Source organism: Hyperolius riggenbachi, chromosome 5 (assembly GCF_040937935.1).
Source record: "Hyperolius riggenbachi isolate aHypRig1 chromosome 5, aHypRig1.pri, whole genome shotgun sequence".
Taxonomy (NCBI): domain Eukaryota; kingdom Metazoa; phylum Chordata; class Amphibia; order Anura; family Hyperoliidae; genus Hyperolius; species Hyperolius riggenbachi.
The window spans coordinates 340,286,909-340,299,410 of record NC_090650.1 but is presented as its reverse complement, the minus strand read 5'-3'; the positions used below and the strand labels follow the sequence as shown (position 1 = coordinate 340,299,410).

Genomic DNA, 12,502 nt, shown 5'->3' with positions numbered 1-12,502 from the left:
TGTAGCTAAATAAACAAACACAGCTCAGTGCAGCTGGTTTCTACAACATTTCTATGTGGAATGAACATTTATCAGTCTGTTCTTTGCAAGAGCTCCGGTCCACTTTAAAGCCTCGTCTACACGTGCCGATAGTACTTATCAATCGAGCCGCTGATGTGGCTCGATTGATAACATCCAACAGGTCTGATTTTGCTGCAGCCGATTCCCTGCTCGTTCCCCACGAGGGGACAATGGCAGGGAATTGAGCGGAAGATAAGCGGCGCCCGCGGGGACGAGCGGGGGATCGAATCCAACGCACGTGCGAGCGAGGTACGCGCAGGGATGTGGAAGAGGCGATCCGGCAGCTAATCGAGCCGCCGGATCGCATCGTGTAGACGAGGCTTAAGATTTAAAAGCTACATGCCCATTAACAGGAAAAGTCTGTCACAGCTTAAAGGACTGCTGTAACTGCAAAGTCCTTTCTGTTGTTCAATTATTATCCATGACAAATAGTTTTGGTAAAGCCACATGAGCAGCCTAATAAAGATGCCAGTTTGCAGCCTTCAGCTATATTATTGTTTTGACTTCTTTTGCATGCAGGAATCCTGCTTCTTTTGATGCTTACCCGCAGAAATGCACATGTATAAAAATATTGTTTATGGCTGTTTTAGGTATTCACAGATCTAAGTTTTGCATTTCATACAGTAGAAAGTATTTCGCTTGCTGAGTCTTTTTCTTTATTTTCCTCTCCCTGCTCAATATTGATGGCATGAATAGTTCCTGGTTTAAGGACCAAGTCCTCTGTATCCACTTGACTCCTGTTGTCATCCACTTCAGTGTATTTTCCTCTTGATTTCTGTCGAGCTTTTTCCAGTGCTTCTTTTAAATGCTGCTTGAATTCAGTGTCAGGGCAATATATATACTCATAAGCTGCTGCAGCAGCGATTGCTCCGATGATTGGTCCAACCCAGTAAATCTACAGAAAAAAATGCAGGAAGCAAGTATTTTAGGAATCACATTTAACACATTTCTGTTCCTCCACATCCCCAATTAATTGACCTACATTTTTCCCAATACAGTGTCATACTTTAAAGTGTACCCAAACTTTGGCTTGGTAAAACTAGATAGAGAGGTAAGCCTCAGGATCCTACTGAACAAAGGCATAGTTAGGAGGGTGAGGGGCGGACATATGTCCCTAGGCGCTGCACTGTGAGGGCGCTCAGCATGGCTGCTGCACCCCCATGTGCATGAGAGGCCACTGCAACCCCACTGGCTGGCAAAGTGCCCCTGCTTCTCTCCCTCTCTCTTCAGAGTGCATAAGCACTAATAGCAGCAGAAAAAGCAGGGCACATCTGGATATCTAAAGGGAGCACATCTGGATATCTAAAGGGGAGCATATTTGGCTATTTAAAGGGGGGCACATCTGGCTATCTATATGGGGAAGGGGGCACATCTGGCTATCTAAATTTTTGGCTATCCACCCATGACCACGACTACATTCTGATGTGTGGCCACATCCATCTTGTCCAAAGTGGGGTGGGCACAGCAACTGTCCCCAGAAACTAAAAACCTTAGCTATGCTCTGCTATTGAGGCTTCCCTCAGTGCTGTAATGTCCCTTGCTGAGCACAGCCCCCCGGAAGATTGGCGGCAAGGCATTGTCCACTCTTCCCTCAGCGCAGCTGCATGAGCACGCCCGCACTTGCGCAGTAAGCTGGAGCCACTCATGTAAGAGTGCGTAGATGTGCTTGCATGGCTATTGCACGGCCGCACTTGTAACAAGAGAGGAGCAAGGCTCTGATCTGGGGGGAGGCCACACTAACTGAAGGGTGAACATTAGTGCATGGAGGGAAGCCTCAGTAGAATCCTGAGGCTTCCCTCGGTTTAGGTAATCACCCCTGTGGGAAATAAATAAACAAACAGTCCAAAGGACAGGCCCTATAGGTACTGACAAACCCAAGCAGGTTACTTGTATATAAAAGAGATAAAGGCTCAAGAAATAGGAGGTACATACAAGAGGTCACTCCTAAGCAAGTTAAGCTATGATAAATATATACATAATAAAAGACCTATATATAATAATGTGGAGGTCCTTGCTGATCCTCCACAATCCAATGTGGTATAGCTATTCCACATAGAGGTCAAAACAAACTTGCTACACACTCAGCAGGGTGTATGCTGGAGGGCTCCTACAATGGCTACAAAAGCCTAGGTTCGGAGCCACCTAAATATGTAGTACATCCTGCGCAGTATGTAAAACTGGAGAAAATACAAAGGAGATGAGAAGTGCTATTTACAAAAGTGCTGCAATATGGTACTCTAACATGTTTCACCCTACGGCTTTTTCAAAGAGTGCTATACATATATACAGTAATTATTTACAAAGTGCAGACCCCCCACCAAGAGTAATTTCCCCAGCAAAAGCCCAAGTCAGAGCTGGGGAAATGACCTTTTGTTGGGGAAATTACTTCCCCCCGACACCTAACCATGTTTTGAAATCAGGGGCGTAGCAATAGCCATAGCAGCCATAGCAGCCTCTATGGGGCCCTGGGGCATAGGGGGCCCAGGTGGCACCTAATTTATTCACTATGAACTTTCTTAAGTTTTTCCACCCTCTGACTTTACCTCAGTGCCCATGAACTGTATGTAGTGCTGAATGCATGAGAATGTAAATTTGCTCAACGGGCGGAATGGGCAGCCGTTCTGACGACCCATCGTTTGAAGAGATCAGGCATGTGTACGCACCATAAGAGTGGATACATCTGAGGGCCACTTGAAAGTTTTGTTATGGGGCCCCATGATCTCTAGCTACGCCACTGTTTAAAACACATATTATTTTATAACGGGGTAAAAATAAACCATGTGTTGTAGCGGATACTATTTTACCCAGTGATTGTCCCACTTCCACACAATGACAGCTGGTCCAAGAGATCTTGCTGGATTCATGCTGGCTCCAGTGTAGTTTATCTAAAAGTAGGGTTGAAAAAGAAGACTTCTAATGGATAGATAAAATAAATCAAATAAATAACATCAAATAAGAAATTCTGGTCACTATAAATGATTTCATTAATTTATAAACTAAGTCACCATTGTACGCTGAACAAGGAATTCTTAAAGAGGAACTCCAGTGAAAATAATGTAATAAAAAAAGTGCTTCATTTTTACAATAATTATGTATAAATGATTTAGTCAGTGTTTGCTCATTGTAAAATCTTTCCTCTCCCAGATTCACATTCTGACATGTATTACATGGTGACATTGTTACTGTGGGCAGATTATGTAGCTGTTTCTAGCTGGTCTGGCTTTAACAAACAGCTGTAAGCAGCTATTTCCTGTCTGTGAACATTGTTACATTGTGGCAGTTTGCCCAGAGTACCGTACGGTACCAGAGCCTCTTGTGGGAGGGGTTTCAGCACAAAATCAGTCATACAGCGCCCCCTGATGGTCTGTTTGTGAAAATCATTATTTTTCTCATGTAAAAGTGGGTATCAGCTACTGATTGGGATAAAGTTCAATTCTTGGTCGGAGTTTCTCTTTAAGCGTTCCCCAAATACAGCAGAAAGTAGCCAAAGGGTTTGCTCACTTAAACAGAAACAAGTGTTTTTCTTATTGTCTCAAACTCCAGATGTTCATATGAGACAATAAAAAAACATTTGTTTGGCTCCAGGATTTTGTTTTTTTTATCATTATTATTTATTGGATTTATATAGCACTAACATTTTACCCAGGGCTGTACAATACATAAGATTACAGACAATGATAACAGGGGTGACTGACAACACAATACAGGTAATAAGCAATGAGGTATAACAACACAATACAGATAATAAGCCATAAGATATACAGCACAACACAGGTAATAAGCAATAAGATACACAATGCCAGATCATAAACAGGAGTAGTAGTCCCCATAATACAAGTTCACATTATTCTGGATAGAATGCACAATCAAGTATGATACACAAGGAGAGAGGGTCCTGCCAAAGGCTTACTATCTAGAGGGAGAGGTTGGTGACATGAAAGGTGAGGTTCTCGGCAGAGAGAGTTAGGGCAGCGTTGAGGTGGGGTAGGCTTCCTTGAAGAGGTGAGATTTAAGGGCTTATTTTAAGGTGTTGATGGAGGGGCTAAGCCTGAAGGCCAGTGGAAGAGAAATCCAAAGGGTAGGGGCAGCTCTAGTGAAGTCCTGTAGTCGTGCATGGGAGTGCAAGATGCGTGGGGTGGTTAGGCGGAGGTTGTTGGAGGAGCAAAGTGGGTGGCCACTTGTGCCCAACCTATGAAGCAACGACCTTATTATCTTTGGTGTGCCACCCCCCGAGACACTCATATAGCCGGCGGTCATTGCTTCATTGTGATACGCAAGCCCCTTCACCGTGGCAAGGTAATGATCATGAAGGGGAATGGGCACATGTACATGCCATTTGTTTTGTTGTTGCAGCTGCACTGCAGCCAGAAAAAATAGGCAGGCATGTAAACGCACCAGTAAAATTATTATAGCGGCCACTGCTAGCAGCGGCCTTAAAAATTCAGGAATTCACCTGGAGTCCTGGACCCTGTTGGTGGTGGCAGAGAAGGCAGTCAAGCTGCCTACGGGCAGATATGCTGTGTGGGGAGCGACTTAGTCTTCGGACAGGCAGTCACATGGCGTTCAGGCAGAGATGCTGTGTGTGGGGACTGACTTAGTCTTTGGGCAGGCCTGACCGTGCTTTGAAGACCAGGCATCCGTGGTCAGATGGACCTTTGACCTAACGCTGTGTGCCAAAGATGTCACCACTTGCCTTTCAACATCACGGTACAGTTTAGGTATCGCCTTTTTTGAGAAAATATTGCAGCCTGGTATCTTCCACTGCGGTGTGTGGCTTTGCTTTTGTGTGTTGCTTTTCCTCAGGTGGTCATCTTATTGCAGTGTGTACTTTGTAATCATGTGCCTTTGTAAGGTAGTTGTCCCTACGCCGGTCTTGGTCTTTCCACGGCTCAATTTTCGGTGGCAGAGAGTACAGATGGCATTGCTCTCATCTGAGGTAGACACACAGAAAACTTTCCACACCGCTGAGCCCTGGGGTGATGGCACTTTGGTGGTGGCAGCCGACTGAGTGTTAAGTGGGGTGCCAGAATCAGAGCAGGAGGAGGAAGATATGTAATGCTTCTGTGCGGAAGCTGAGAAAGATGAGGTGTTATGTATTAAATAGTCAACTACGTCCTGACAATATTGAGGGGTTGATAGTAAGATAGTAAGCCTTTGGCAGGACCCTCTCTCCTTGTGTATCATACTTGATTGTGCATGCTATCCAGAATAATGTGAACTTGTATTATGGGGACTACTACTCCTGTTTATGATCTGTCTCGGGGGGTGGCACACCAAAGATAATAAGGTCGTTGCTTCATTGTGGACAGACCAAATTTGATCAGCTGGACAGTCACTGTTGTTCTATCATTGAGCTACCACAGGCCGGCGAGCATATGGGCTTGAAAACCGCCACGGCCTGCCCTCTGGCCATGATGCGCAGCAGTCCAGCACGGCCGTCACTACGCAAACAGCTGTTAGTGGTGCGTTACACAGTGAGTTTGGTGTGTCAGTGTGAAGCAGTACTCTAATTACACTCCCTGATTGATGTATACACATGCAAGATGTTTTAAAGCACTTTAGGCCTGCAATTTAACATTCAATGTAATTTCTGCCCTTAAAACGCTACTTTGCGTCCAATCCGGATTTTTCCCTGGGACTTTTGGCATGTATCCCACTCCGCCATGCCCCCCTCCAGGTGTTAGACCCCTTGAAACATCTTTTCCATCACTTTTGTGGCCAGCATACATTTTTCTAGTTTTTAAAGTTCACCTCCCCATTGAAGTCTATTGCGGTTCACGGAAGGTTCACGAACCGAAAATCAAAGGTTCAGGCCATCTCTATAGGTGGACAGATGCTTCCTCCTCTCCTGTAGTATAGGTGGCAGATATACTTCCCCCTCTCCCTTGTGGTATTAGTGAACAGATGCTCTTCCCCCCTTGTAGTATAGGTGGCCAGAGATGCTTCCCCCTCCTCCCTTGTCGTACAGGAGGTCAGATGCTTCCTCCTCTTCTGTAGTATAGGTGGAAGATATACTTCTCCCCCTTGTAGTATAGGTGGACAGATGCCCCCCCTCCCCCTTAAAGTATAGGTGGACAGATGCTTCCTCCTCTCCTGTAGTATAGGTGGCAGATATAAATACTTCCCCCCTTCCCCCATGTTGTATAGGTGGTCAGATGTTCTTCCCACCCCCCTTGTAGTATAGGTGGCCAGCAGGGCTGCTTAACTCCGGAACCGGGAGACATCCGGATAGTTCTATCCGGATATCTCCCAGTAAACCTGTGCGGGCTGGGCGGGGGGGGGGGGGGGGGTTCAATCTTACTTGTCTGACATCTTCTTCAGTCCGTCCCTCGGCGCCTCCCATGATGCGGTCCAAGGGGCGGTCACATGATTACAAACATTTCCTCCTTCTGGGTTGTAATCATGTGACGCGCATGGAGCACATCGTGGGAGGCGCCGAGGGACGGACGAAGAAGACGTCAGACAGCCCGCACAGGTTTACTGTGAGATATCCGGATAGCAACTATCCGGGTATCTCCAGCTTCTGGATTTGAGCGGCTCTAGTGGCCAGAGATATTTTCCCCCTTCCCTTTGTAGTATAAGTTGCCAGATGCTTCCCACAACTCTTGTAGTATAGGTTGCCAGATGCTTCCCCCCTTGTAGTATAGGTGGACAGATGCTTCCACCTCTCCCCTTCCTCATCGTATATATACTTTCCCCTCTCCCTTGTAGTATAAGTGGACAGATGCTCCCCCCCCCTTGCAATATAGGTGGTGTGAGAAAATGCGGAAAAGCCGCCGCGTGTACTAATAGCAAGGCGGCTGGCTCCGCGTCCAGCGCGGCGGTTTGTACGCAGCAGCATGCGTCTGATACTATGATAGATCGTGGGAAAACCGCCGCATGTACTGGCAGCAAGGCGGCTGTTTCCGCGTCCAACGCGGCGGTTTGCGTCTGGTGTGGCTGGGGCTGTTAGTGCACCTGGATGGAGAACTACGCGCGCGAGCCAGAAGTCAGGACCTTTATGCCTGCAGGAGATGGATCAGCTGATCAGGACGATCAGCTAATTCCTGCTGGACTCCTGATTGGCTGAGTGGCTCGGGCGGGGCGGCAGAGTCCTGCAACTATATATACAGCTTGCTTGCCAGTTGCTGGTTGTCTGCCATTGCGAACACTTCGTGGAAGCATTCAGACCATAGTCAGATCCTACAGTGTGTTTGAACCAGGAGGATCTGGGAATTCACACTGAGCCAGATTACTTTTGTTTATCGTATTATTGTTCAGACTAGTTCCAGGGTGTAGAGACCAAGGACCTCACACCCAAGACTAGGGAACTGTATTATCATTTGTGTTATACTCCAGACTAGTTCCAGGGTGCTGAGACCACGGACCTCGCATCCAAGACTAGGGAACTGTATTATCATTTGTGTTATACACCAGACTAGTTCCAGGGTGCTGAGACCCCGGACCTCGCATCCAAGACTAGGGAACTGCATTATCATTTGTGTTATACTCCAGACTAGTTCCAGGGTGCTGAGACCACGGACCTCGCACCCAAGACTAGGAAACTGTATTATCATTTGTGTTATTCTCCAGACTAGTTCCAGGGTGCTGAGACCACGGACCTCGCACCCAAGACTAGGGAACTGTATTATCATTTGTGTTATTCTCCAGACCTGCTTGTGACGCCCATCTTCCAGGGGTCACTAGCCACCGGGTCTTCTTGCTACTCAGCCTGGGACTCCGCCCCCTTGGATGTCTCAGGCTGCTGCAAGATCTCTGCACTTCCAAAGGGAGGTATTTCTCATACTGCCAAGGACCACCTGCTCCTCGGGTGGTCCTCACTCAAAGTTATTACTGTTGCACCAAACACTCACACTATATAGGTGTCCAGAGGTTAGCAATATATCTGTATTATCGGTGATTCTGCAGATCACCAATAATCAGATTCTCTCTGCGTGCTGACACCGATCGTTACAGGTGGCCAGATATACTTCCCCATCCCCCCTTGTAGTATAGGTGGACAGATGCTTCCTCCTCTCCTGTAGTATAGGTGGCAGATATACATACTTCCCACCTCCCCTGTGTAGTATAGGTGGACAGATGCTCTCCCTTCCCCCCCTTGTAGTATAGGTGGCCAGAGATATTTTCCCCCATCCCTTTGTAGTATAGGTTGCCAGATGCTCACCGCCACTCTTGTAGTATAGGTGGCCAGATGCTTTCCGCCACTCTTGTAGTATAGGAGGCCAGATGCTTCCCCCTTGTAGTATAGGTGGACAGATGCTTCCACCTCCCCCCTACCTTGTCATATATATAATTCCCCCTCTCCCTTGTAGTATAAGTGGACATATGCTCCCCCCCTTGCAGTATAGGTGGCCAGAGATGCTTCTCCACCCCCCCTTGTAGTATAAGTGGACAGATGCTTCCTCCTCTCCTGTAGTATAGGTGGGAGATATACATACTTCCCCCCTACCCCGTGTAGTATAGGTGGACAGATGCTCTCCCCTCCCCCCCTTGTAGTATAAGTGGCCAGAGATATTTTCCCCCTTCCCTTTGTAGTATAGGTTGCCAGATGCTTACCGCCACTCTTGTAGTATAGGTGGCCAGATGCTTTCCACCACTCTTGTAGTATAGGTGGCCAGATGCTTCCCCCCTTTGTAGTATAAGTTGGCAGATGCTTCCACCTCCCTTCTACCTTTTCATATAGCGGGTCAGATGCTTCCCCCTCCACCCCTTGTAGTATAGGTGGCCAGATGCCTCCCCCCTCCCCCCTTGTAGTATAGGTGGCCAGATGTTTTCCTTTCCCCCTTGTCGTATAGGTGGCCAGATGCTTCCCCGCTCCCCTCCCCTTGTCGTATAGGAGAGCCAGATGCTTCCCTCTTCCCCTCCTTTCTAATATAGCTGGCCAGATGGTTCCCCTCGCCCTCCCTTGTCATATAGGTGGCCAAATGCTTCCCCCCTCCCCTCACCTTGTTGTATAGGAGAGCCAGATGCCGCCCCCCCTCCCCTCCTTTCTAGTATAGCTGGCCAGATGCTTCCCCTCTCCCTCCCTTGTTGTATAGGTGGCCAGATGCTTCCCCCACTTCTTGTCATATAGGTGGCCAGATGCTTCCCCCTCCCTTGTAGTATAGCCGGCCAGATGCCTCCCCCCTCCATTATCAGCCGCCACTGTGTATCTGTCTCTGCAGTCAACATTTCCTACCATGTGACTTACCAGCACATTACCAGCAGATCACATGATAGGAAATGCAGGCTGCAGAGACAGATACACAGTAGCGGCTGATGATGGAGGGGAAGAGGAAGCTTCGGCACTGGAGGCGAGCAGAGAAGTGAGTGACTCTCTCTCACTGGGCTGGCTGCTGCTAGTCTTCTCTTCTCCATCTACCAGGCTGCTCCACACTTCATGGAGGATCTCTGGGGATGCTATGGCGCTGCAGCGAGTGCTGTAGCACTGTAAAGCCTCCTTGGTGCCACCCCTGCTTGTGTCACCAACACCGTTGTGCTGAGTGTAGCAACTCTTGCAGCTTAGCAAGGAAATGCAACTTGTTAAGTACTCGTCCCTCCCACTGGTCGCAGACGAGTACTTAACAAGTTGCATGCAAGCTGTTACAGGAAACCAACATCCTCCAGTGGTAGACAGGTCATGTGTATGCTCAGTGTGTATTTTATCCCATAAGTGGGGCTTGCACTCTTTTGCAGGTAGGCACTCATCTGTTTTTAGGTAGCGTTGTTCATTTCCTTGCTATGTACTAATTTAATTCATTTTTGGTCAGCCGCTCCCACTTAACAGCTTTGCTTTTGGTGTATATGCAGAGCCTCTGTTTGGATTCAAGGTGCGTTTGCAGTCTATGGGGGGGCTCAGCACATCTCTGATTGGAGGCCATTCGGAGGCGGCCTGGTGATGCGCTGATACCACTTTTTGCGCAACTCTTGCAGCTTGACACCTGGCACCCCTGAAGTGGGAACAGAGGAACCAAGGTGTGCAGGAGGCAGGAGTGCTCGCAGGTACCAGTGGCACGATGAGCAGGCTGGAACCACGGCACTCCCCTGGCGTGAGTCGGGTACTGCAAGGACTCAGCGACCAGTATGGATAACAGCAAGGCAAATCCCAGGACAGGCAGAAGTCGGCAATGGAGCGGGTTTCTAGTACAGGCAGGGTTTGGCAACAGATCGGGTAGTCAGAACAGGCAGAGGTCGGCAACAGAGCGGGTTCTCATACAGGCAAGGTTAGGCAACAGAGCGGGTAGTCAGGCAGGCAGGAGTCATCAACAGAGCGGGTAATCAGGCAGGCCGAGGTCAAGATCCAGGAAACAGACAAACAGGCAGACACTAGGTCACGACACGGGAGTACAACACTAGCTGCAATACTACAGCACTGGAGTGTTGCACTCTCCAGACTTAAATAGGCCATTCTGGTGTGCACAGCGCAACGCGCATGCGCAAACACACATGCGTGCGCAGGCGCAAACGCCCAGAGCAGACATGCATAAACAGATCATCCCTGCGCACGCGCGTACACAGCGCTCACGTCAACGCCTTCCGGTGCCAACGCCTACGCCGCGCAATGCGCGCTGGAGAGTACCGACAGGCCGCCCCGCTGGGACCCCCCAGGATGGCTGCTAGCATCCGTATGTACCAGCCGCCTAGTCTGGACAGGTAACTGACCGTGACAGCTTGTTTCTACTTAAGTGTATGTACCCTTTGGATATTTTCTGATTACTACTACTTTGCTCCAGCACCTTGGATTTGCACATGGAATGTGACCTCACCACTCCACCAAATACAGCAGAATCCACTATGCAGTGACATGACAGAGGAGGTCTAAGGGTGTTTACTATTTATTACAGTTTATTCCAATTCTATGTAATGATACTTACGGTATTCATGGGAGGGGTGGGTGAGCAGCAATCAGTGGATGGCCAGCTTGCATGTGTTTATTAGCAAATCTGTCCCCAGCTATAGTTTGAGTATCTACTATGCACAGGGATCAATGTGTGCATTTATGGTATACGTTTGTAGTAGTGTCAAACAATACTTACAAACAAATTGGCTTTTAAAAGCACAAATGGCAGAAATGACATTTTCTTAACAAAGAAAAACATTATTTAAACATCAGTAGAAAATTACTACTTACTGCAAATAAATGTCCAAATCCAACAGAGATTCCTATTGCAAGGGCTGGTATCATGCCCTGGTTCTTTGGATCACAGCTTGCATAAATTGTAAAGACTAGCTGAAAAGTAATTATAAGTTCTATTAAAAGCCCATGGCCTATTGAAAGCCTGTCATTGATCTGGCAAAAAGAGAAATCGGTGGAGAAGAATTACAAACGATAAAGGCTGAGTAAAGTGTAACTGAACTCAGAATTTTTTTTAAATAAATCTGTGAGTTTTTAAAGTAAAAACATGTAGACATGAAGGTCTCTTTTAACCACTTAAGGACCAGGGGATATTTGGATGATCTGTGCTGCGTGGGCTCTCCAGCCCGCAGCACAGATCGAGTAAAAGGCAGGGCGATCAGACTTCCCCCCTTTTTTCCCCACTAGGGGGATGTCCTGCTGGGGGGTCTGATCGCCGCCGCTCTGTGTGGCCGAGCGGGGGGGCTCCTTAAAGCCTCCCTCCGTAGCGTGATTCCTACCTCCCTCTCCTTCCCTCCCTCTTACTCAGGCTATGGGCGGTACAGGACGGCGATCTGTCCTGCACCGCCTCTAATAGGCTTTAGCCTATCAGATGCTGGCGATCCCCGGCCAATCAGAGGCCGGGGATCGCCATTCTCCTTTACGGCGCTGCTGCGCAGCAGTGCCCTATTGATGTAAACAGCGGGGATTTCTACCCCGCGTGTTTACATTTCACCTGCAAGCCGCGATCGGAGGCTCGCAGGCTGTTTATGGAGACACCCTCCGTGAACTGACACGGAAAGGCCGCTAGAAGAGCGGCCATTTCCATGTAAAACCACTTAACACCTAGGTCCGCCGATCGGCTGACCGTGGTCGTTAATTGGTTAAACTATACGTTAAAAAACTGATGCGTTTTAACCTTCCATAGCAGTGCATTGTGAAAAAGCTTTCAGTTAAAACGTGTATAGTGGGAACTGAGCAATAGGAAAACACGGACATTACTTTGAAAATCATTGTCCTCTCAGTTATAACTGAGAGCAACTGATATAGTGTAAAATTACCCTTACCTCGGGAGTAGGAAGCCACAGGATCCTACAGAGGCTTTCTCTGTCCCTCCGTCCAGTGCTGGGACCCCTGAAGTTCCATGGAGCTCACTCACACTGTGCACACACAAGCAGCTTGCACGTGCGAAGTAGCTTGCTCCATGCCAGTGTGCAGCCATGAGTTGTCCATGCCTGTGTAGGGTAGGTGATCCTGGTGCTGGAATGGCAAGGAGGAGGATGATGGGAGAAGCCTCAGGAGGATCCAGAGTCTCCCCTCCCCTGAAGTACCCAAACCAGGATCCTTTTT

At 48.2% G+C, this 12,502-nt stretch overlaps 1 protein-coding gene across 2 annotated transcripts in view; it reads right to left on the bottom strand.

Moving 5' to 3' along the window:
• Nucleotides 1-376: 376 nt before the first annotated feature.
• The window catches only part of LOC137517731 (aquaporin-4-like), a 114,337-nt gene continuing 102,211 nt past the window's right edge, over nucleotides 377-12,502 (bottom strand). For both annotated transcript variants that reach the window (XM_068234766.1, XM_068234764.1), the window contains 3 exons: nucleotides 11,171-11,329; nucleotides 2,865-2,945; nucleotides 377-955 (listed from right to left, as the gene is read on the bottom strand). In XM_068234766.1, the coding sequence (XP_068090867.1) occupies nucleotides 677-955; nucleotides 2,865-2,945; nucleotides 11,171-11,329 (519 nt within the window). In that variant the 3' untranslated portion in view covers nucleotides 377-676. The remainder of the gene's footprint in view (nucleotides 956-2,864; nucleotides 2,946-11,170; nucleotides 11,330-12,502) is intronic.